The sequence below is a fragment of the Colletes latitarsis genome, chromosome 2 (genome assembly GCF_051014445.1).
Source record: "Colletes latitarsis isolate SP2378_abdomen chromosome 2, iyColLati1, whole genome shotgun sequence".
Lineage (NCBI taxonomy): Eukaryota > Metazoa > Arthropoda > Insecta > Hymenoptera > Colletidae > Colletes > Colletes latitarsis.
The window spans coordinates 7,976,687-8,002,096 of record NC_135135.1 but is presented as its reverse complement, the minus strand read 5'-3'; the positions used below and the strand labels follow the sequence as shown (position 1 = coordinate 8,002,096).

General features: G+C 39.0%; 1 protein-coding gene across 3 annotated transcripts in view; it reads right to left on the bottom strand.

Moving 5' to 3' along the window:
- LOC143348511 (uncharacterized) overlaps window positions 1–25,410 on the bottom strand; it is a 50,288-nt gene that overhangs the window by 5,892 nt on the left and 18,986 nt on the right. For 2 of the 3 annotated variants that reach the window (XM_076778795.1, XM_076778813.1), the window contains exons 2-7: window positions 8,783–9,273; window positions 5,654–8,390; window positions 5,272–5,392; window positions 2,360–4,411; window positions 858–1,050; window positions 524–772 (exon numbers count right to left, since the gene is read on the bottom strand). In XM_076778795.1, coding sequence (XP_076634910.1) covers window positions 524–772; window positions 858–1,050; window positions 2,360–4,411; window positions 5,272–5,392; window positions 5,654–8,390; window positions 8,783–9,273 — 5,843 coding nt within the window. The remainder of the gene's footprint in view (window positions 1–523; window positions 773–857; window positions 1,051–2,359; window positions 4,412–5,271; window positions 5,393–5,653; window positions 8,391–8,782; window positions 9,274–25,410) is intronic. The other variant, XM_076778804.1, reaches the window with a different exon arrangement.

The window sequence follows — 25,410 nt, the reverse complement described above, 5'->3', positions numbered from 1 at the left end:
GAACAGCTGCGTACGCAAGTTGCCTATCTACAGGCGCATCTTTGAACGTTAATAACTTTTTAACGAAGCCTCAATCAACAAATTGCTATTCTTGATTTTCGTCTTATTTTGGCCTCTAGAATACGTCATTAAAATTTTTCCCAGGGGTGACCGAACACCCTGCACGTATACAAAAATAGACAGAATTCTTATTGTATCAGTGCATCATTATGGTATTTTATATTTGATTAATTTCTTCAAGACTGTGTTTTTTCAACTTATACACTTCAAAATTATATAACTTCGATTCATTTTTTAAGTTTAGTCGCAAAGAATTATTTATTTTTTGTATGACTGGTTGAACGGTAGGCTCCGGGTACATTTTGAACCGAAGCTGAATATTATTATTTCCAGTACAAGGATTCTGATCGAATTAGTCATAATAAATAGAATTCAAAACATTTTGAGCTTGAATGCCTCCTCGAGACAGATTAAAATCTATTTTAATTTTGTTAAAGAATAATTAAATGACCGGGTTACGTACCTGAAGACTAGTAAGACTATTATCACAGTCGGTAGTATCAATGTCGTTCAAATTGACGCCGGACCTCTCCATTTCAGCATACGTTCCGAACGGTAATTTACCTAAACATTCTAATTTCATAATATGCATCTTGCTACGAAGATGTTTCGCCAAGTGACCGTGTATTCTGAACGCTATTTTACAGTCGGTGCACTTGAATGGTCTAGGATTGCTGGTAGTTGCTGCTCCGAACGTAGAAGTCATACTGACCTGTAATATAAACGTTCGATTAACATTTATTTGAACGATTACTTAGTAAACATTTCATCCCGATAGAATGACATAATTAAATTACCTTATTGTGATGAGAAACAGATCTTTCGTGTTTTGTCAGATGACCCTTGGTTCGGAATGAAACTGCGCAACTTTCGCATCTAAATGGTCTCTCGAAGTAATGAATGTTGATATGCAACCGTAACTGACTAGGTTTGTTGAACACCTTGTTACAAATCCCACAGACGCTTCTCCCATCTTCGGTCACACTGTAACTATATTCGGTAGATTCAGTTCTTTCGACCAACGCTATATCGACATTCGAACGAAACAACAAAGAGATCCTTATTTTAAAAATAATTCGAGAAAGGTTCGTTACTAGACTTTCCACAGTAATATTTCGTTTTCGATTGGTCGATGAAGTGAAATATTATAATATTCGACGTTTCGTTTCGTAACTTCTGAAGCACCCCTTCAAGAGTTAGGGATTTATAGTCTATAGACCCTTCGTGAAGTCACGAAAAGTTACAAGACGAAACTTTCGAATTATTATATTTCAAACTATTGACAATCGAAAATTGCATTGCTCTGGAAAATCCGATAATTCACCCTCCGTCGAACACCGAAGAAATCGATTTTAAAAGAAAAAGTATCGACTAGTGGTGTAACTAACGAATAATCGTGGAATTAATTAGTAGCGAGCTTGTATTCAGATAAAATATAAATGGAAGTATTTGTTCGCAATTCTAAACAAATTTTTTCTTACTTTTTTATCGTCTTATGTTCTGTGTATTTTTATATGTCTTGGAATTCAATATTCAGGTGTTTAGTTTCTTATTATTCATATAGGACTTTTCATAAGAGATAAAATTAGTGCATCCCAGAATATATTGCTTATTTTAGGCAACTTTTAACTTTCTGGTTATTTTTAAATTTTTCATCGAAACAAAGGATAGATATTAATAAATTGTAGGGAAATTTCTTTCGATTAAGAAAATATATCTTCCATTTGTCTGCGTTTTCATTTATTTTGATTCGAAACCATATTTTTATTATTGAATCTGTAATTCACTCAGTGTACAATCTGGACTTCGTTCCGTTTGACTATTACCTTTTCAGAGTAATTGCGTATTTTTCGAGTGGGAGATGATTCAAGAATTATGATGACGACATAAAACGCGAATATGCATAGTTTTTTGTATTCAAAGAACCAGCACGGCGTTGCAAAGGAATGCAAGTTTTTCAGAACGATGACAGATCATAGATCATGCTCGAAACGTCCTTTTATCATAGTTATCATTTAATATTTAACGAGCAAAATGAGAGCTAAATAGCTAGAAAATATAATAGTAACTTAAAATTATTTTCCTCCAAATAACACCATATTAAAAATACAATAACTCAATAATAATTATTTCCACCCTTCTGGTCGAAATAGGTATGCATAAAATCACGGTAAAAATGATATTAAAACGAAGAAGAAATAATTTAAAAGTTATTGTTGCGTTCCACCCCTGTAAATGATCCTCTAGCGATCATAGTAGTATAAGACAATCAACAAAAGCTTGTTCGTGCGTAGCTCACCTAACATAATTGGGCGCAGGTCCGCTAGAGGGCTGCAAGAACTCTGCTTGCGGCTTGAGATTCCCCGCTGTAGGCGAGGGAGATCTAAAACCTGGTCCTCCGACGACCATTTTCCGCGCCACCGTGTGCTTGATGCTCTCGGCCAAACTCTGTTTCGTCATCTCTGGATGTTTCATTTCGACGCGATCCACGTTTCTCATGTCCACGATCTGCGGCCTCGAGACATCTTGCATCTTGGTGGCCTCGTGCATGGCCAACGGCATCATCTCGAAGTTCACCCTCGATTCCTGAGGCTGCGCGTGCCTGTATTCCGACAACAGGATCATGTCCCTGCTGGGCGGACGGTTGTCCACGTTGCTCTGTCTGATCTCCATGCTGTTCATGGCCACCATCTCTTGACCAGAGCGTATATCGTGGACCAGTGGCTTGAATTCCCGACTGGGGGGCCTCAATTCTTGCCTGCAGAGTTTGTAGTCCTGGCCGGGTGGCCGCAATTCTTGCATCTGGCTTCTGTAGTCCTGGCTCGGCGTACGCATTTCTCTGCTGGGCGGCCTCATGTCCAAATTACGCGGACTCTGGCTCTGCATTCGATGATCCGTCGTCGCGACCCTGATCTCGTGACCCGTTTGCCTGATTTCCTGATTCGCCGCGTGACATTCCCGCGCCCTTTCCAACTCGTTCATCGCTTTCATCGAACCGAATACCGAGTTTCGCTCGATGTCGTTGTTCAGATGCGGTATCGACAACAGCCGATTGTTGACGTCGGCGTTGAACGACTTGGGCGAATGGCAGTCCACGCTCTGCGGCGTACTCCTGTTAGGCGACTCCACGGAATAGCTGGATCTCTCTACGCAATTGTTACTCTTAGGCATACCGTACTCCATGCTGGTCTTCGAACTGACGGGATTGATCAACCCATGCTCGTAATTATCTCTCTCGACGATCGTCCGGCCTTGCTCCTTGTCCCTGTGTATCGACTCGATGTCGAAGGACCGTCGTTCCACCGCGACGTTGTTCTGATAAATCTTCTCCCTGATCTCCATCTTGATTTCATCCGTGGTATGCTTCGACACGTGCTTGATCCTAGAATCCATCACGGTCTGTTGCATCTTGCTGGGGTCGGTGTACGTCACCGTGGACACGTTGTTCGGCTCCATGTTCCTCGACTTAGGTGACAACTGCCTCAGGTAGAAGTCTCTGTCCTTCGGATGCTTATCCATCTTCGTATTCCCGACTCGGTACTGTTGCTTGATTTTGCTGTCCATCACGTGCCTCTCGGTCAGATACGCTTGCAACATGTGGCCCTCGGCATCCGGTTTCCATTCCCTTCCCTGTATCGGCAGTCTTTCCATCGTTTGGACGATCGTTTGGAGCAGCACCGGCTCGGAGACGGGGGTCAAAATGTCGGCTGGCTTGGCCCTTTGCAAGATGGGCGACGGCAAGGGTTGCACGGCCGGCTTCGTTGTGAGATCCATGGGTTGAGGCAAACTGTTACGCGAGTCCCCGTCTACCTCGTCCACTTCCACGTCGGCGGTTTCCTTCTTGGACGATTGAATCACGGTCGTCCTTGATTCCTCCGGAGCGCTACGGCTCGAGGGGAAATAATATCGATAGGGCAACTCGTTTCGAACGAGGGTGGTTGCCTGTGTGCTGACGCAACCTTGGCTGCTCAGAGGCGAGTTGCTCACGGCTACCGACACGGTCGACGACGTAGAGGTCGTTGGAAATGTCAGGGTGTAAGGGTAGGTCGTGGGTCTTCCGGACGGAAGCAGTCCTGGGAATCTGTTCGTGTTCCGTTGAGAGAGGCTCAGCAGACTCTGCGCGGCTTCCTGTTCCTCGCTTCCCGACTCCTCGCTCTCGTCCCCGTCGCTCTCATCCTCCTCCTCCGAGGATTCTTCGGTGTTTCCACCCGCGGCCAGTCGAGCAATGGCGTCCTTGTCGATGTTTTCGTCGCAGACCGACGTGGGGACGGGAACGACGCCCAGCTCGACGCACTTCTTGTAATGAGCCTTCGATTTCATGTGCTTCGTCAGGTTGCCTTTGGTTTTGAAACTATACGCGGTGAATATAATTTGATTAGAATGATTGAATAATGAATATATTAGTTAGAAATGCGGGACACGATGAATGGAAACAGATAATAGAATATTAACCGTTTTTGATGGACAATATTAATTCGACATTAATTCGATACAATGAGGGCTTTCAGGTTTACCGCGATCCGCGCACATTTTGAACTCACAACAAATTCTGTAAAAATTTAATGAAACATTTTGAAGTATAGTAGAGTTTTGATTATTCAACATCTGGTTATCCGGAATGTCTGAATAATTGGCATATTTATCTTGGCAGTGGATACTAAACAGTTGACGAATAGAGCGTAGGAATTTTATATATTTTATTCTTTATTAATAAATTGTATTACTACATTACCCATAGTTGTTTGTTAAAAATCACAAACAAATTTTTAAGAAAAATCGACAAGGGACAGGTGGAGAAATTTTTCGACGAATACATATCTTCGAATTCCTACGCACTTCCGAGAAAAAAATTCTTTACCGAAAATATAGTGTGTGGCTAGAAATGTTTCTATAGTTTCATTTTCTGCTTCACTTCCTCTTGTGTTCATTTCTGCAACCTGTTGGTAATGTTGCGAGTGACACATAAATGGTAATGGGGCTCTAGAGTCCCAAAAAATTGGGCCGAAAAAATACATTGGATGTAAGGTCTACTCGTATAACTCGTTTGCGATTATATTCCTCGTGTTTATCACTTCGTATGTAGGTATAGTTCAATTATCTGGCATATTTGAATTTCGACATTGCCCCAGTCCCGAGTATACCGTATAATCGGAATTTTACTGTATGTAGTTTAAGTTTAAGTGTACTAAATTCGAATGTTCAAAATCTTACCTAAAAGCACAGTGCTTGCACGTGTACGGTCTCACGTCTGTGTGCGTTCTGATATGTTTCTTTAACATAGACGGCTTTTTACAGCGAATGCCGCATTCCTCGCAAACGTATCGACCCCGACCTGACATAACAAAGAAATTTACATTTTTAATTATGCAAAACGATGGTGTAGTTAAAAGGAAACTATTTATAAAATACAGCAGTGGTTCTTGACTCTCAAATCTATCTAAACCTTCAAAACTTCTAATTTTCATAGCCCTAAAATCTTGGAACCATTTCAAAGCTGGTACCCCTAGCACTCCGTAAAATTCTTTACAATAAACACCTAACGTCGAATCAGTTTACAACATGGAATTCACAGAAAGAGATATAGTTTCCTCACCTCTGCCCCTAACGTAGGTGTAGTCCTCGTTGCTCTCGAAGCCGCCATCGAATATCTTGACCCTCTTCGCTTTCTCCTGCATGTCACTGTCCGATCCGTTGTCGGGATTCGTCGGCGTAGTGGGCCTCTGCGAGGAATGCGTCAAAATGTCCTCCTGCTTCTTGGAGGCGGTGGTGTAATTTAGAGGCCTGTGCCTCGAATCGTAATGGGCCATGTCGACGTCGGGCGGCGCTTCTTTGCATATCTTCCAGTTCGAGTACATGGATAAACCGTGCTGCTGGGTGACGTACATCGGCTGGGGTCGGTTCAGGGTGCAGTAAAACACCCTGGTGGAGCACTTGAGGCCTAGATATGTGTAGGCGTGTCCGTTCAGGTAAAGCTGCCCGTAGGATTTCTTTGGTCGCGGGGTCTCCGGGCTGATCAGCGGCAGCGTGTTCGCCGTGGGCGTGATGCCATGATGCTTCTTCGGCGTGAAGGTGCCAGGCTTCAGCGGCAAGGACGTGGGCCTTAGAAATTTGCTCGAGTTTATCTCCTCTTTGGTGGCGTCGCCGTTCTTCGGGGATCTCGCCTCAGGCTTGTCTACTTTAACGATTAAATCTACGGAAGCTTTGCTTGGCGCGTCCGTCTTCGAGGCGTCCAAGTTGACGAGTACCATCGGCGCCACGGAATCGGGCTTCGTCTTCGCGCCGTTCACCGCGCCGTAGCTCTCGATTGATTTGCCCCGACTGTCGACGAAACTCGTCTTCACGCGGCCGTTCTCCACGGGCGGCGGCGAATCGTATTTACCCGCGTTGTACCCCAAAGGGTCAACGGGTGTCTTGCCGGACTCCAGCTCGCTGACGTTCCACGTCGACAGCCTCTTCCTGCTCTCGGACGACGACTCCTTCGGCGAGTATCTCAGCTTGCTATAGGAGTTGCTCGGATCGACGCCATTCGCGTACCCGAACGCCTTCTCGGCTTTGGGGCTCCTGTCGTACGTGAACTCTCGCCTCTCCCGCGGACTCTCCATAGCCTTGTACTTCATGGCCACGCTATTCTTGATATGACGGTCAAGCTCCACCTTGGCGATCTCCCCCGCGAGCGGCACCCTGCGGTACTTGTCCGTGGAAGTCTCAATCTTAACGCTAGGAACTTTCGGACTCGTGAACCCGGGCTTCGAGGCATCGCTGTTGGGTGTCTTGAAGCCGAGTTTCGAGTCCTTGGCCGGGCTGGCGAGGTCCAGTGGCTGGCCCATCATCGTGGTATGTCCACTGGACATCGGCCCCGGGATACCAGGTACGCTTGGTGTTTGGATCTTCACCGGACTGGCGAGGTCCAGGGGCTGGGGAATCATGTGGAGGCCGGGCAAGCCTGGTATCACTTTGTAACCGGTGTTGCTCGTCGCTATGCTCGAAGATATGTCTATGGCTGGCGTGAGGGTGTGGGGTCCGGGCATGCCGGGCACGTACGGTATAACTTTGCCGCCGTGTAGGATATTCGTGATGCCCGGCTGGGGCAATGTCAACGGATTGTAGGCAGTGATGCTGGTCAGGGGGTTCAGGTGGGGTTCCAGGTAATTGTAGCACGACATGCTGGGGGCTATGTTCGGAGTTGATATGTTCGGCATGATCGGCGCCAACATCTGCGGCGTGTTGGGCAAAGATATGGAGGAACTGGGTGTGCTGGCTGGCGTGCCCGGTGGCTTGTGCACCATCGTACCCCCCGAATGGAGACCCGATCTGACCACGATCGACGCGGTCTCCGAGGTGACGCACTTGCTGCTCACGATGTGCTGCTCGCTGGTGGGCGAGTTCGTTTGCCGCGGCTCGATCCTCATCGTCTTCGTCTCACCGGTGTTGTCCAGGATCCTCACCTCCCCGCCGAACATCTGTAGCGAATTCGGTCGCGGGTATTTGCTCAACTCCTCGAGCGATCGCAGCGTCGTGGGCACGGACTCCGAGCGTTGCTTCTTCGCGGGCGGTGCGTACGCGTCCACGAGCCTCGTGTTACCCAACAGTGGCCCCGGGGAGGGCAAGGGTTGCAGCGTATTGTAATAATCGGAAGACTTTGATTCGAAATCGGACTCTCTCTTCTCCATGTCCAGTTGGCACTCCCTGTGGGGGCTCGCGATGCCCTTGCAAGAATATCTCCGGTGAGCCTCGAGGTCCTCGATGCTCAAATAGTGCATGCTGCAAGACGGACACCGGTAATTCTCGTTCTCCCCCTCTTGGCACGTGTTCGGATTGTTCAGGAGGAGATCCTTGATCAACGAACCGTCCGAGCTGTTCGGGCAGTCCTTGCCCTCGCGGATAAAGCTCTCGCTGTAGCATCGTTTCCTCGAGGCGGACTCCTCGATGGAAGAGAGATTCAACGGCTGATCACACTGTTTCGTCTCGACGAGACTCTGTTGCCTTTGCATCAGCTTGTGCAGACGCGGATCCACCGCGTCGACGATCGCCTGGTTATCGGTGATGATTTTGTCGATGTGCTCTTGTACTTGCTCTGGATTGGGCTTGGAAGTGGCGACAGCAGTCGAGGAAGAACTGTTATTGGAAGAAACGGATGAAAGGGAAGACGTTTCGGTGTCGTTGTTGACGCACTGGAGCGCCGTGTGGAATTTTGGCTTGTAGATTTTCCCGGTCCTGATCGTTTTTATGCTAGACATGGTCGACGTCGGCGTCGATGATGGCGGGGGCGGCGGTGTCCCGGTTCCGTTGCTCGCGCTGTCTGATAGGCTTATGTCCGAGTCCTCCGATACCTGCGAACATTCGCCCAATCGAGCCTTATCGAAGGTACAAACTCATCTTTTTTAATATTAAGAAAATTGATTCCGTCTGATAATTCGTTCTTCGTACAACTTCGAAGCAACGCGACAACAGATCGATTTGTTGTTAAGTTTTAGACCAAACTAACCTTCTAAAATACATAATTACGACATACAGTTATTCGATCTATAAGGGACGATAAAAACTAATTTTAAAGGACTTTTCAAAGAGAATGCAAACCAAATTTAAACTACGTCGTGTTTCTAACCCTGTATTACTGTAAAAGAGATGTCGAAATCTACCACTGTTCAGAGTTTCAGTTTGGTGATCTCTCTTCAGTTTGTTGCTTCTTTTTTCGATTTTTTACAATTCAGCGAATATGTACCTTGCTGGCATCGCCACCCTCCATCTTCAGGGCGTGAGCACGGGACCTGCAGTGTTTGTAGAGATTCGACTTCGTCTTGAACGCGAAACCGCAAGGCACGCAAGGATACGGTCTCTCGTTCGTGTGGGCTCGTATGTGTTTCTGCAGGACGCTCGGTTTGGCGCACGATAGCCTGCAATAAGGACACACGTAGCCGCTTTTCCTGGACTCCGTCGGCTCTCCATCCCCCGGTTCCGGAGAGGCCTCGACCTTGATCGGATCTTTGAGCGACTCTCTGGAGTCTTTGGCCGAATCCTTCTTCTTGGGTGCCTCTGGAGAACCGTTGTTGGCCGCGGTGTCCTTCTTTGGCTCCAGCTTTGGCGCAACCTCCGTCGTCGCCATCTTCTTGAACTTTTTGTGCAGGTACTTTGGCTCGCCATCGTTGTTATTGTTGTTGTTATTATTGTTATTGTTCGACAACTGTGGGTCTGTCATCGCCACAGTATGAGTCTCTGCAAACAAAATATACACACGTTTTATCGATCGCGTTCGCGACACCATAGTGGAGGGAAAATTTTATTCGGGTAACGGATAGAAATTGGGAATAACAGTTTATTTGTCTAGACGAATAAATTTCTATATGGATAAGGATTTATCTTAACAAGAAATTGTTGGAATAAAAGGTTACTCGCGCGAGAATTTCATTCAAATGACTCGTGTTATAGGAAGATTACCGTACCCGTAAAAAGTTTACTGTCGAAAAAATTCCAAGTAAACGTATCGTCTTGTTTCGTGCGTAATGTCTCATCGAGTGAAGCAATCGTTTTATCTTCGTGCTTTTTTCATGCGACGCGCAATGGAGCGCTTTTTACAATCGGGATTTAACAGTTTCTTACTCGACGTCGAAGATATAAAATCTTCCATGTGAAAATAAGCCAACGTCTTAACAGGATGTTTCATAACGAAATAATTAAATATATGATGTTAATAATGGGCAAAACATACCTACATAAACTGCAGTTTAAAAAAATACGCGCAAGAAACGAGTACAATTCCCGATTTCTTCATAACGATCTCATTAAAATATGTCGCAGATATAACGAACGAGTAAACAAGTACCTACATAATGTTATAAGCAAGCTCGAGCTACGATAAGAATATTCATTCGATTATTTAACTGCACCCGTTGCATGTGGGAAATATCCAAGCGCTTTTTGTTTGATCTTATACCGACAAATTTGTTTCGTCGATTCAGAAATTCGAGTTGGATGAGAATTTCTTTTGTAAAAGCAGTGGAAAAGTTGGGTTTTTTATTGTACGAGTATTATTTGGTTCTAAGGAACTATTAGCTCAAGCAATTATTACTATAGACAAATATAAATGGTAACCTTGTCTTGCTTTAAGAAACCATTAATATTAAAAGGACATACTTTTAAAAGAAAGATAAAACTATTTTGTATGTTTTATGAAAAGTCAAAGAAAAATAAATTATATATGTTGATACACGGCTGTTTATTAGTGTTTATGTTTGTAGAATTCATTTATAGATATATGAAACTTGTTTTTGACGAGGATACGTTCCTGTATACAATTTTACACGACCACATCCATTTTAATTACATTTAATAAACAAAATAAATACATTTTTTTCACTACTCGTATATGCCACAGAGTTATCAACAAAGAAATTGATTGATATTAGACGTAAACTCTTGTTTACAAATATTCTAATGTGTAACAGTATGTTCAAAAATGAACAGTGGTACATTGAAATAATTCAGTAAACTTTAATATGTTATGACTCTTGAACGATTAGGTTAAACAGTGTAATCCAAATTATAGAATTCCATCGCATGAAAATTAATATAATTATGTTCAATACCATTTAATTTTGCTCAATGACATGTTTTTGTACCTTTTACCGTTTTAGAAGTACGTATAGCTTTTTCAACATGACATTTTTTTACTTCGAAGAAACGGAAATGTTATAATTACAGGATAAATGTCATCAGTCAGCAGGTAATTTGTCCCTATTATTTGCAATCTTACAAATTAAATAATATCAGTAGTTTAGTAGATACTTCGGTATACTAAATTAGCAAGTGTTTCAGCGTAAGTAGAAACAGTGGATAGTGGACAGACATGATCAAACTCTTGTTCAAATTCAATTGTGTATCTCGAAAACGAAGCCTCGAACGAACAAATTTTATACTTCGTTCTCGATTTGTTTCTTCATGTAGAATCATCCCCTCTTCTCGATTTAACCATCGATACTAGGATACCTTGTATAAAAGTATGAATAATGTTCCTTTTTTAGTAACGTACGAAGAAACCATTATTCACGCAGCTTTCCAGTAATTATTTCTACTTATACGAAAAACAGATTCGATAAAACGGAGAATAGTAACATAGTAGCTTTGAAGTATCTTTCGAATTACGTTCTATTAACGATTAATAACTTTTTTTCGATTCGTTTCGTAGTTTGCCTATTAAATTGACGAGTGGACAAAACCTTTTTACGTATTCTGTTTGTTTTGTTCGAGTTTAGAGTCGTACCGATATCGGGGTTATTAGCGACTTATCATAGTCAAGGATATCTTACTACGTAGTTTGGAGAAACAGGAAAAATTTCAAAGTCGTCCTATTATTTTGTCGCGTAGCGTAAAGGAAACTGTAAAACGCGATGCTCGTGCTAAAACAACTATCAGTTTCGATTAGTCGGATCGAACGACAGCCTAGACGTGCACGTTTAATGCGCATTTATCAGATCGCTTAATATTCAAGGCCTGGAAGGTCATTCTTACGGTTTTATGCGAGAATTACATTACGAAAGCGGAAGGAGGCAAGTTCAACAGTTCAGATCAGTCGGTCGTCGGTTTGCGCGCGAATAGAACTTTCCTTCGTTCGGATTTCCATTTGTAAGCAATTAAGGCTCGTGGCCAAACGCGAAAAAAAATCCTCGTTATCGAGAAAATTCTCAGACATAATGAACGCTCAGTCTATTGATTAAAATTAATTTTTCCAATGTCCGTTGATTTATATTGCCGTTACGCGTCTTTTAACCCCTTAACGCTCATATTTTTCGGGTTAACCAAGAATGATCAGTTTTCTTCATTGGATTTGTTTCTAAAAATGCGGTTTTTATTACTTACAATGTTGTATCCAACGTATAATTTGAAAGAAAATAAATATTATCATCCTTTAAACCATTAGATTAAACAAATATCATTTTTCAAAGCAATCAAACTCGAGCACGAACGTTAAGGGAGTATTGCTGTCTAGGCTGTCATTTATTCGGCCTTTCTTTGTGATTTTTTTTTTAACGACAGGTAGGTTGTTTTGTGGTGACATTTTACAGATATATTTATTCGTCTTATAGGTATGTACAGTATTTTTTTCATCAAAAAATATTAAAAATTGCGAGAGTTATAGCTTCTTGTTTTAAAAAAACGCATTTAAACTGGCTTACATGATATTTCAAAATCTAGCAGACCGATTGACTTCAAATTTGGAGAGAATATTCTGCAGACACGCCTTTATAGCTGGAACTAGAGATTTAAAAAAAATATTGAGTTTTACTATTTTTTTTGATACGCTAAAGACAAAAGAACGATTAACAAATAGAAATTCGAAACTTGAAGCGTCGCCATTTCTTTATTTATCAGGATTTTGACTTCTCCCTGGTTCCTGCTATAACTACAACCTTCCTTATGAAGATACTTTAACCCCCTCTGTTTCAAATTATCTGGAATCCTGAAAGCCATTGGAGCACCTTTTCCAAAAGAGCCATTAAATAAGAAGTTATAATTCCCACGATTTTTAATATTTTCCCATGAAAAAAATATTGTACGTGCTTATAAGATGAATAAATATATCTACAAAGTCTCAGTACAAAACAGCCTACCTATCATTAGAAAAAAAATCACAAAAGGGGCCGTGAAATTGACAGTCTAGACAGCAATACCTCCTTAAGGGGTTAATAATCCAACCTCGAAATCATTGTTCTTTAAAAAGTTGAGAATCGACATTTGAATCATGTCAAATACAACTTTGGGAATCGTATTTTCAAGCATTCTGCTTTTCACGAATTATGAGAAATCCTATTCGGAATAACTATGTTTCACAGTCTTCTTGGAATTGTTTACTAACATCGAGGAAACTCGAATGTAGAATTGTCATTGAACGGGGAATGCAAAAAGGTACACACGTGTTGTTTATTCCCACGTTCCGTGGTTTATGTATGAATTTTATACGAAAAATTATGTACTCGGCACCAGCAGCACATTTCCTTTACAAAGTTGCTTTGAATTTACGCGTCATTGCGTAGCAGACGCGGTGTGTGTCATTCTTAGAATTATAGTTGTTTGCTTTCAATAATAATCAATGATCAATTCTGCAATATGCGAAAGCGTTGCTTCATAATGTAACTTAAACGCGTTCGTTTCTCGTGTTGATAAGATGACGTCTAATACCGGAAAATGACGTATCGTTACATTACATGGTGATCATTGTCGACGTTGAAGCATTTATTCTTAGAAATGCTCCTGTTTGCTGTCGTTAATATTTTGCGACACGTATTAATGTTGACGTTATGTTAATTACAAAATCTATATAACGAACGCGTAAAGCGCTCTGACGTTAAGCGAGTCTGTTATATTTATTGCTACGAAGAACATTGCAATTCAAAATAGTTCATCAATGAAGAACGTTTCTTTACAATTTGCGATTTTCCTCAATTCTTATACTTTTGATATTATTGCATGGCAGTGATCGTTGAAATTTTCAATAAGTACTATAATATAATAGTAATTTTATAACATGGCTGTGTTACATCACTGAAAAATTTCATTCCAAGTATTCAAAATTTTATCAATATAAAAAGTAACTTAATTAAAAAATTCTAAAGAAAATTCTTTGTGTAATTTAGTCGATGCACATCCTTATTTTATTAAAGAAATCTAATAAAAAAATGGTTTCGTATACAAGTTATCTTTTTTTCCCCAGTAGAACAAAAGTTTGTAAATAGAAACACACATTTCTATTAAAAAAAAAAACAACAAAGACTAATTTGTAGATTGAGGCTTCGTTAAAAAGTTATTAACGTTTAAAGTTCCATACCGACTGGAAAATTTTTGGGGAAAAAAGAAATTTCAAATCGTTCTGAAAAAAATGTTTTTGGCTGCGGGGGTCAATTACAATCATTTTTGGTGAATACACATGTTTTCGAAATCCTATCCACTTTCGAGAAAAAAATTCAAGTAGGTGTGAAATTTTCCGGCGAAAAAAAAAATTTCAAATAGTTCTAAAAAAATTATTTTCAGTTGCAGGGGGCAATTACAATCATTTTTGGTTAATACACATACCCTCGAAATCCTACGCACTTTGGAGAAAAAAATTCTTTACTGAAAATATATTTCTGGCCAGAAATGCTTCCTTAAAATTTCATGCAAATCTTTAAAACGTCATAACTTCTGAACGGTTTGGACGATTTTAATGTTTAAAAAAGCAAACTACGCGTATTTTGGTGGAGAATATGTACAAATCGCAAAAATATTCGAAAAGTTGGTCCTTGACCCTGCAAAATGAGAAAAACCCCATAAAAATGGTCCAATTTTCAAACAGTCATAACTCCTACAATTGTGAATATATTTCAATGAAACTTTTTTCTGAAGTAGAGCTCATGGGTACCTACAAAAAAGTATTAGACAAAATTTCCGTACAGCATCAAATAAATTTATTAAAAATGAAAAACGAATTTTTAAGAAAAATCGACAGGTGTAGGTGCCTAAATTTTTCGACGAAAAAAAAAAGTTTCATATCGTTCTAAAAAAATTATTCTCGGTTGCGGGGGTCAATTACAATCATTTTTGGTGAACAGACATAACCCCGAAATCCTACACAGTTTCGAGAAAAAAATTCAGGAAGGTGGACAAATTTTGCGACGAAATTAAAAAATTTCAAATCGTTCTAAAAAAATTATTTTCGGTTTCCGGGTTCACTTGCAAACATTTTTGGTGAATAGACATAACCCCGAAATCCTACACAGTTTCGAGAAAAAAATTCAGGAAGGTGGACAAATTTTGCGACGAAATTAAAAAATTTCAAGTTGTTTTAAAAGAATTATTCTCGGTTGCGGGGGTCGATTACAATCATTTTTGATGAATAGACATACCCTCGAAATCCTACGTACTTTCGAGAAAAAAATTCGTGTAGGTAGATAAATTTTATTAATCATTTTTAACAATAATTTTATTAATAACTGTTTAACAAAGCTTCAATCAACAAACTGGCATTCTTGATTTTCGTCTTATTTTGGTCTCTAAAATCTCTCATTAAAATTTTTCCCAGGTGTGGCCGAACACCCTGCATAGCAAGAGGAATTTCAAATTACAAAATTATTACTAAATACGTACATTACCACATGTACAATTTTATTAATTTGTTAATACTGTGATAATGATAGAATTTGTTTAAATAACAAAAGGGGAGACCGAGAAATAACTTTGGATTTCTACTGTAAATGACAATTATTGCTTTTATTTTTAGTGGAAAGTACTGTTCCCAACTTACAATTGAAATCTCTTAGCAAAGATTAGATCGATTTAGAAGTCTAATAAAAAAAATGGTTTTGTATACAAGTTATCTTTTTTCCCCCAAAAGTCTGTTGTATTTCACCTCCGAGGAGAGTTTTGTTTTCCCTGAGAATGCATTTCAAGATATTTAAATGAAAAGTTTTCAAAGGAGTATTCTGTATAGGAGAAATTGAAATCTCTTAGCAAAGATTAGATTGATTTAGAGGCGTGCTATTTTTCGTCCCGCTGTTTATGGTCGTCGTTCGCGTTGGTCTCGGTGCATAAGCGTGCAAAACTTCAGCAACCCCCACGCGTTTTCCCCGGCTATGGTCGACGCATTCGGCGCAGGGACTTTTCTTCGATGACGTCGTCTTCTGCGGCGCTGCCTGCCGGACTGTTGGTAATTTCGGATCGTGCTATTTATACGCGGCAAGCGAGATGCCGGAAAGACGCGAAGAGAAAGAGAAAGAGGACGAGGACGAGGACGAGAGAGACTGGCAGAACGAGAGCCAACCTGCTTTGTCGACGGAAGCATTCCTCGGAGGCTCGTTGCGATACTAAGCGAGGCTTGGGCTATTCGAATAATTTCATTTTCGAATATTTTAGTCGGTCAACGAACAAAGAAAGCGTTTGGGAGTCCCTGGAAGCGCGTCCCTCGATACATGCTCTCGAGTCGCAGTCAATTAACGCGGCGCTACTGTTTGCCTAACACACTATACTGGACGTGATAAGTGAGGGTTTTTGGTGAGTCCACAGCTACAAAATGGACCAAGCTATAGGCTTGCTTGTAAAGCAAAGTTCATTGAAAGTAGACGAGAAACAAAAAAAAGGGAACTAAGAATACGAATTCAGATTTTTGAAATTTTAAACAGTAATGTATCGGTTATTACAGAAATAAAATACTGTGTTTAAATTCTGTGCATTGGGTTTCCTGCTTTTCGTTATTTCTTTAATATTGTTATCAAAGTTCTGTTTATTCAAAACAGTGTTCTTAACCCCTTGCCATGCAATGACGAGTCTGACTCTTGTTCTTGATGACATGTTTCACAATCATGAGGCTACTCACTCGTCATCAAGTATTGTCTATTAAAATCAAGATGTTTTTACATTCAGGAGGTATTCGTGAAACGAATCTACTCTTTCTCGTGGTCATTTCTTGTACGAACAACAAAATTAAAGGGGTTAAAGAACTTTCGTCCACTGTTGAATAATCAATAGTTGAGTATATTTCGAATAAGATAAAATAACGACTGTGCTTTGTTGTCTTTGCAACCGTCCATGGAGTTTCCAGGTACGGTATAATTTTTCGAAAAGTTTTCCCCCGTAATTTGCCTCGCAGATTCCGAGTCGTTAATATAATCTCGCGACAAGGATCTCGCCGGTAACGAGGGAAGATTATGAAAGTGGAATCGAGAGCCGGGCAAGAAATACGCAGAAACCGATAAACCGATACGAAACAGGTCGCGTAAAACCGTATCGTGCCAATTAAAAACGGAAGAAGCGACGAGGTTAATGCAATTTCGCAACCCTTGTGTATAACAGATTCATTGAATACGAGGAAGCCCCTTTGTAAATGGATAACCAAGTCTCTGAAGTTATGTGGAACAAACGGCGCTTTACGACTTTATTGGATCCTCGAACAGGAAATCCACAGAAATGAATGAAACGACAGTGACGGCACTCTTCGTTGTACTCGTTCCGATGAAATCCTACTGTTCCGGGAACGCGCGATATCAACGTGGAATTATCACAGGAAGCCTTATTTTTTCACCGTACAATCTACGTTCAAAGTGTCGCGAGTAAACGCACCATCGATTTCGCGGGGTATCAGATCGATCCAGGAAGTCCACGATTTTTAAAAAATTCAATATTTACAATTCAGAGCCCCCTGGTTTTCCTGGCCTGGCGCCGTACAGCTTTTTTTCTGGTCTCCCATTTTTATGAAACTTTCAGGACACTTTCACAAATTTAAACAGCAATTTGTATTCTTTATTATCAAGCTTTTTTTGTTCACATGTATTTACGTACGTTGAGTTCGGAAACGAGAGAGAAAAGAATTTTATTTGGCTGTAGTTTCGAAAATATAAGGCATGGTTTATTTAAGTACAGTAGATAACTGTGACAGATTATAAAATGATACATTTTTATTAGAAGCATTTGAAAACAGTGAAATGACTTTATTAAGTGGTTAAAAGTAATAGACTTCTTTTTCTGTTTATACTTTTTACAGTAATCACCACATATCTAATAAGTCAATTTATTCCAGAAATATTGTTAATTACATCTTAATGAGAATACCATCAGCAGATTGGCAAGGTTTTCTCAAATACGACATTGTTCCTACTACTATTAATAATCTGTAACTCGAATTTCTAAAAAATTTTCAATTACGTATAATTGAAAATAGTCCGAATATGGGCGTTTTTGGATTCATTTCCACCATGAAAACATTATTAGTCCATCGATAATAATAATGTTTACAAAAATCGTAGTTTACAACACGAAATTCGACCCACGTGCGATAATTACGTTCGCAATAAAGAAACGTAAAGTTCGTTTCACTTATCTGGAGATTACTGTATCAACAGTTTCACTACAGCGTCTATCAGTCATTACAAATCGTTCCTTTATTACTTTCGTTAACATTTTTTGTGTGTCAAATTTAGTAAACATCGCTTTTTTCGAAACAGAACTGTTACGAGCGAAACAAGAACTGAATATTTTTTATGCAACCGTAAATATTTGAAGCAAACAACTGCTACTGACGGCAACTCTGCCGCTTTATTTCAACTTTGACGCGTTATTTTTCCGAAATAGAACTTCCGATTTCGGGATTTTCTGCGAACGATCGCTCGCGAAGTCACGCGACCGGGTCATTTTGTTATTCCAACGTCGTGTCAGTTACAGTGGCCGAATGGAAATTCGGTCTATTTGCCGTTTTACGTTTACAAACATCGCGAAGCTCGTGCTTTTTCAGGTCGAGTTCCTCTGTAGTCGAATGCAATTACACCTATGGGACACGGAAATGGATTGTGATTCGTTTTCATTCTGTTCAATTCATTTATATTGTACGAAAATAAACAAAATACACCTTTATCGTAATAATACAAACTAGACAAAAATATCTTCACTTATAATCTAAATTCAGTTGTTTACAAAATTGGAAAATCATTTACTAAATGACAGATCTAGTTTAACCCCTTAACGCTCATATTTTTCGGGTTAACCAAGAATGATCAGTTTTCTTTATTGAATTTGTTTCTAAAAATGCGGTTTTTGTTACTTACAATGTTGTATCCAACGTATAATTTGAAAGAAAATAAATATTATCATCCTTTAAACCATTAGGTTAAACAAATATCGTTTTTCAAAGCAGTTAAACTCGAGCATGAACGTTGAGGGGTTAAAGGGATGACTTTTATTTGAAAACTGTTTGTCTACCTTGATTAGTTTAGGAATGTTTTACAAAAAGAGCATTATTTATATTGTTTTTAATTACTCAAACCACTGATTAAGATTCCAAGTGAAAAATAAAAAGTTTCAGAAAATTTTCATTCATAATCTAAATTTAACTACTTAAAAAAGTGGTAAATTATTTTCTAAATGACAGATCTAGTTTAAAGGGATGACTTTTATCTGAAAACTGTTTGTCTACCTTCACCAGTTTGGGAATGTTTTATTCTTACCGAAAGAGCACTATTTATATTGTTTTTAATTACTCAAATCACTGATTAAAATTCCAAGTGAAAAATAAAAAGTTTCAAAAAATTTTCATTCATAATCTAAATTTAACTACTTAAACAAGTGGTAAATTATTTTCTAAATGACAGATCTAGTTTAAAGGGATGACTTTTATCTGAAAACTGTTTGTCTACCTTCACCAGTTTGGGAATGTTTTATTCTTACCGAAAGAGCACTATTTATATTGTTTTTAATTACTCAAATCACTGATTAAGATTCCAAGTGAAAAATAAAAAGTTTCAAAAAATTTTCATTCATAATCTAAATTTAACTACTTAAAAAATTGGTAAATTATTTTCTGAATAACAGATCTAGTTTAAAGGGATGACTCTTATCTGAAAACTGTTTATTTACCTTGACTAGTTTAGGAATGTTTTATTCTTACCGAAAGAGCACTATTTATATTGTTTTTAACTACTCAAACCACTGATTAAGATTCCACGTGAAAAATAGAAAATATCTTCGTGTATAATCTAAATTTATCTGCATAAAAAATTGGTAAATCACTTTCTACGTAAATTCCAACCCCCAACGTGGAGTTTATGCAACACGCCAATGATGCAAAAGGGGTAAAATATAGTACTGGTCTCATCTTTGACGGACTATAGTGCATTACGTAAAATAGAGCGTTTTCATGACGCATTGGTGTTATTATTGTTTGCTCTCTATCTCGATAGTTCACACCGTGACCTCGTACCCCCCGTCCCCCTTTTTGCTCTTCTTTTTACTCGTCAGACGTCAGGTTTTCGTGCTCGTCTCCGCGAGACTTCTATGTTTCATCATGTTTCGTCGGCAGACGCGGGTTTCGAAAAATTTCTTGCTTTCTCCGCGCTGTTTGTTTCGAGGCTTTCGTCGCGCATGCCTGCCGCGTTATCGGACAGACAACTGTGGTTATTGTTAGACCAATAAAATCAATGCCGCGCGGACCTCGAACCAACAGTCGTAAGTTGAAAATTGAAATTGCCGAGCGGAGTGGAACGGACACGCGTATGCGTAAATAATGCGTTTGCTTCAACGTGAACCGTTGCTCTCGATCATCGTGCATCTCTCGCGTGATTCCTCCATATTTATCGAGAATATCGAAATAAATCCCCAACGTACCGAGAGCCATCCCCCTTCGTTCATTTTCCAATCCCGCTTAGAAATTTCTGTGAGTGGTTTCAACGAAAACATAATTGACATCAATATAATTGTAATTGCATCCGTGGATAGATTTGAAAACTAATTTTTAAAACGAAGGATAAAAACAGTTCTGACTATCGAGTTAGGACTATACAAGGTGTTCGGCCAACTATGGGAAAAATTTTAATGGGAGATTCTAGAGGCCAAAATAAGACGAAAATCAAGAATACCAATTTGTAGATTGAGGCTTTGTTAACAAGTTATTAACGTTTTTTTGGCGAAAAAAGAAATTTCAAATCGTTTTCAAAAAAATATTTTTGGCTGCGGGGGTTAATTACAATTATTTTTTGTCATTAGATATACCCCCGAATTCCTACGCACTTTCGAGAAAAAAATTCCTCACCGAAAATATAATTTCTGGCCAGAAATGTTTGTCCGTAATTTCATGTAAATCTTTAAAATATCATAACTCCTGAACGGGTTGGACGATTTTAATGTTTCAAAATGCAAACGACGCGTATTTTAGTGAAGAATACGTAGAAATTCCAAAAATATTCGAAAAGTTGGTCCTTAAACCCGCAATGTTAGAAAAACCCCATAAAAATGGTCCAATTTTCAAACAGCCATAACTCCTATAATAATGAATATATTTCAATGAAATTTTTTTCTGAACTAGTGCTCATAGGTACCTACAAAAAAGTATTAAACAAAATTTCCGTAGCGGGTCAAACAAAATTACTAAAAATGAAAAAGGAATTTTTAAGAAAAATCGTCAGGGGGTAGGTGCCTAAATTTTTCGACGAAATTACAAAATTTCAAATCGTTCTAAAAAAATTATTTTCGGTTGCGGAGGTTAATTACAATCATTTTTGGTGAATAGACATAACCCCGAAATCCTTCGCACTTTCGAGAAAAAAATTCAGAAAGGTGGACAAATTTTGCGACGAAATTAAAAAATTTCGAACCTTTTTAAAAAAATTATTTTTAGTTGCAGGGGTTGTTTACAATCATTTTTGGTGAATAGACATACCCTCGAAATCCTACGTACTTTCGAGAAAAAAATTCGTGTAGGTAGATAAATTTTATTAATCATTTTTAACAATAATTTTATTAATAACTGTTTAACAAAGCTTCAATCAACAAACTGGCGTTCTTGATTTTCGTCTTATTTTGGCCTCTAAAATCTCTCATTAAAATTTTTCCCAGGTGTGGCCGAACACCCTGCATAGCAAGAGGAATTTTAAATTATAAAATTATTACTTCATACGCACATTACCATATGTACAATTTTATTAATTTGTTAATACTGTGAGAGTGATAGAATTTATTTAAATAACAAAAGGGGGGACCGAGTGAATGTTTATGTCAAACTTTAGCTTGAGTCGATGAATAACTTTGAATTTCTACTGTAAATGGCAATTATTGCTTTTATTCTTAGTGGAAAGTACTGTTCCCAACTTACAAAATATTATTCTAAGAATCGACAATGATTAATTTAAAAAATAAATCATTGTTTTTACTAACGGTTGCTTTTCAAATAGGAATACTATTTTTTTCGCTATTAATTTTCCATTTTTAGAAATGCTCTAGATTCTTGACATAACACATATTAAACTCTAAAAGAAAACAAAACAACTGCCCTCAAATTTTCCATTTTTAGAGATTCCCTAGAATTTGCTCAAAGTTGTTAATATTTTTATACAATACATAATTTTGCTCGTACTCTGAATCAATGTAATTATATTTACGAGCCTTTTCCGTTAATTCTGATGTTTAAAGTGGTTCAAGAAATCATCTCACTAGTTTGTTCTATATTCACCGATTCCGTTCGATACTAATTCGATCGCCTTTTCGTATTCTGCGAATCGAAATGCTCGCATCAACGACCGCGAACTGCATCCACGAGCATTACCCAAGGATGCCTCGTTTTATCGTTACAAACAATCGCGGCTGTAACAATGAAACGTTCGATCAATTAGCAACGTTCGACTGTCGCGTTAATAATAGAGCCGTTCGCTGTCGAAGTCGTTCAACTTGCAATTATTCTAGTCTGATAATTCCGGTGGAAAGCACGGGAAATCGCTGTTCCAAACTTACCATGAAACGGATAAGGAAACGGAAAATATCAAATTGGCGTGATCAGAGTGTTCCTTTATTCGTAATACTTTAAAATTCGTCTCGTAGGATGCTTCGTTTTCGAGAAAATCGAGTTTAAAAATATCTGTTCGTAAGTAGATACAGTGAGTGATGAACAGACGCGTATACAACAAATTTTCATACGCCAATACCTGGAAAACGAAGCATCGTAAGAGAAAATTTCGCTATTGCACATCGATAGGAAAGTTAACTTTTCGACTAAACGTCGAGCAATTAATTTTTATTTCCTAACTTGTTTGAGATTCAAATTTTCCAATAATATTTTCTCCTTGCATAGCGATACAACAATCTCTATGTTCTGGGCGTAGACTGCTAGCTTTATCGATGTTTTCCACATAAATCTTTTTATTATAAATTTACTATATTGTGTTAATTGAACTTATTATCGAGGCGCCATCGTGATCGAACGTAATTCCAAGTATTGTTTACGTTTCGAAAGTTGCTACATCACAAATAGAATCCAAGCGTACACATGATCCTAAGACCCACGACTCATTTGCTATTATCCATCGAAAAGATAAAGTTAAGGGAGTATTGCTGTCTAGGCTGTCATTTATTCGGCCTTTCTTTGTGATTTTTTTTTAACAACAGGTAGGTTGTTTTGTACTGACATTTTGCAGAAATATTTATTCGTCTTATAGGTATGTACAGTATTTTTTTCATCAAAAAATATTAAAAATTGCGAGAGTTATAGCTTCTTGTTTAAAAAAACGTGTTTAAACTGGCTTACATGATATTTCAAGATCTAGCAGACCGATTTACTTCATATTTGGAGAGAATATTCAGCAGACACGCCTTTATAGCTGGAACTAGAGATTTAAAAAAATATATAGTTTTACTATTTTTTTTGATACGCTAAAGACAAAAGAACTATTAACAAATAGAAATTCGAAACTTGAAGCGTCGCCATTTCTTTAGTTGTCAGGATTTTGACTTCTCCCTAGTTCCTGCTATAACTACAATCTTTCTTATGAAAATACTTTAACCCCCTCTGTTTTAAATTATCTGGAATCCTGGAAGCCATTGGAGCACCTTTTCCAAAAGAGCCATTGAATAAGAAGTTATAATTCCCACGATTTTTAATATTTTTCTATGAAAAAAATATTGTACGTGCTTATAAGATGAATAAATATATCTACAAAGTCTCAGTACAAAACAGCCTACCTATCATTAGAAAAAAAATCACAAAAAGGACCGTGAAATTGACAGTTTAGACAGCAATAACTCCTTAAGTCGCGTGAAACTTTTTGTCCGCTACTATAACAGACCACAGAGAGTTACTCGATCTATTTGACTCGCGTTGGCACTTTGCGTGAAAGTTATTCGTTCATTTAATTGAACTTATTATCGAGGCGCCATCGTGTTCGAACGTAATTCCAAGTACTGTTTACGTTTCGAAAGTTGCTACATCACAAATAGAGTCCAAGCGTACACACGATCCTAAGACCTACGACTCATTTGCTATTATCTGTCGAAAAGATAAAGTTAAGTCGTGTGAAACTTTTTGTCCGCTACTATAACAGACCGCAGAGAGTTACTCGATCTATTTGACTCGCGTTGGCACTTTGCGTGAAAATTATTCGTTCATTTAATTGAACTTATTATCGAGGCGCCATCGTGTTCGAATGTAATTCCAAGTACTGTTTACGTTTCGAAAGTTGCTACATCATAAATAGGGTCCAAGCGTACACACGATCCTAAGACCTACGACTCATTTGCTATTATCCATCGAAAAGATAAAGTTAAGTCGCGTGAAACTTTTTGTCCGCTACTATAACAGACCACAGAGAGTTACTCGATCTATTTGACTCGCGTTGGCACTTTCCGTGAAAGTTATTCGTTCATTTAATTGAACTTATTATCGAGGCGCCATCGTGTTCGAATGTAATTCCAAGTACTGTTTACGTTTCGAAAGTTGCTACATCATAAATAGGGTCCAAGCGTACACACGATCCTAAGACCTACGACTCATTTGCTATTATCCATCGAAAAGATAAAGTTAAGTCGCGTGAAACTTTTTGTCCGCTACTATAACAGACCACAGAGAGTTACTCGATCTATTTGACTCGCGTTGGCACTTTCCGTGAAAGTTATTCGTTCATTTAATTGAACTTATTATCGAGGCGCCATCGTGTTCGAATGTAATTCCAAGTACTGTTTACGTTTCGAAAGTTGCTACATCATAAATAGGGTCCAAGCATACACACGATCCTAAGACCTACGACTCATTTGCTATTATCCATCGAAAAGATAAAGTTAAGTCGCGTGAAACTTTTTGTCCGCTACTATAACAGACCGCAGAGAGTTACTCGATCTATTTGACTCGCGTTGGCACTTTTCCATGAAAATTATCTGCGCTAAACTCGCATACTCCCGGGTTGTAGTATCACGAGTATCGCGCGCCAAACAGTGCCCAGTGACAAACGAAGGCTGCGGCTCTAAGATAACGCTAGAGTCCAAGAAATGAAGCGTAACTCGCACGACAAACGATCAATTACGAGCCATGAATAGTCCGTTCAGACTATTGTGCATCGAGCCACTGGCCAGGCCTTGTAATTTGTTAACCGTTTTATGCCGGACGCGTTAGCTCTGTTAAACGTTTGTCCAACGGTCCTCGAACTTCGCTTGAATTTGTCGCGTTCGTCGTTTTCGTTTTGCTCAATTTTTCTTATCGCACTAACGAGGATCTAACGCCATTTAAAGGTATAATTGCTCTTTCCCCGTAAATCGATAGTTTGGAGTCTTGTGGAGTACGAATTGTGCGTTTTAGAAATATTCGAAAAAGCGTCAGAGTTACTCACTCAATGTAAACAAAACAGTTTATGTTAAGAAAATTTTTATTATTTATTAAGCCTGTAAAAAGTATCCAAATCAATTTGGTACTCCTAATTTTTAAAAAAGTTTCACTTTCACTATTTGAACGCTTAATATGAACTTCTCTAAAATGGCGGGCATTTATCTGAATATAAAACGTGGCTCGATTTAAAAAGTTTGCAGGTGCATCGACGCGTTTACGAAGAAAATGGGTCATAAGTGTATAGACCTCGTTATACCAAT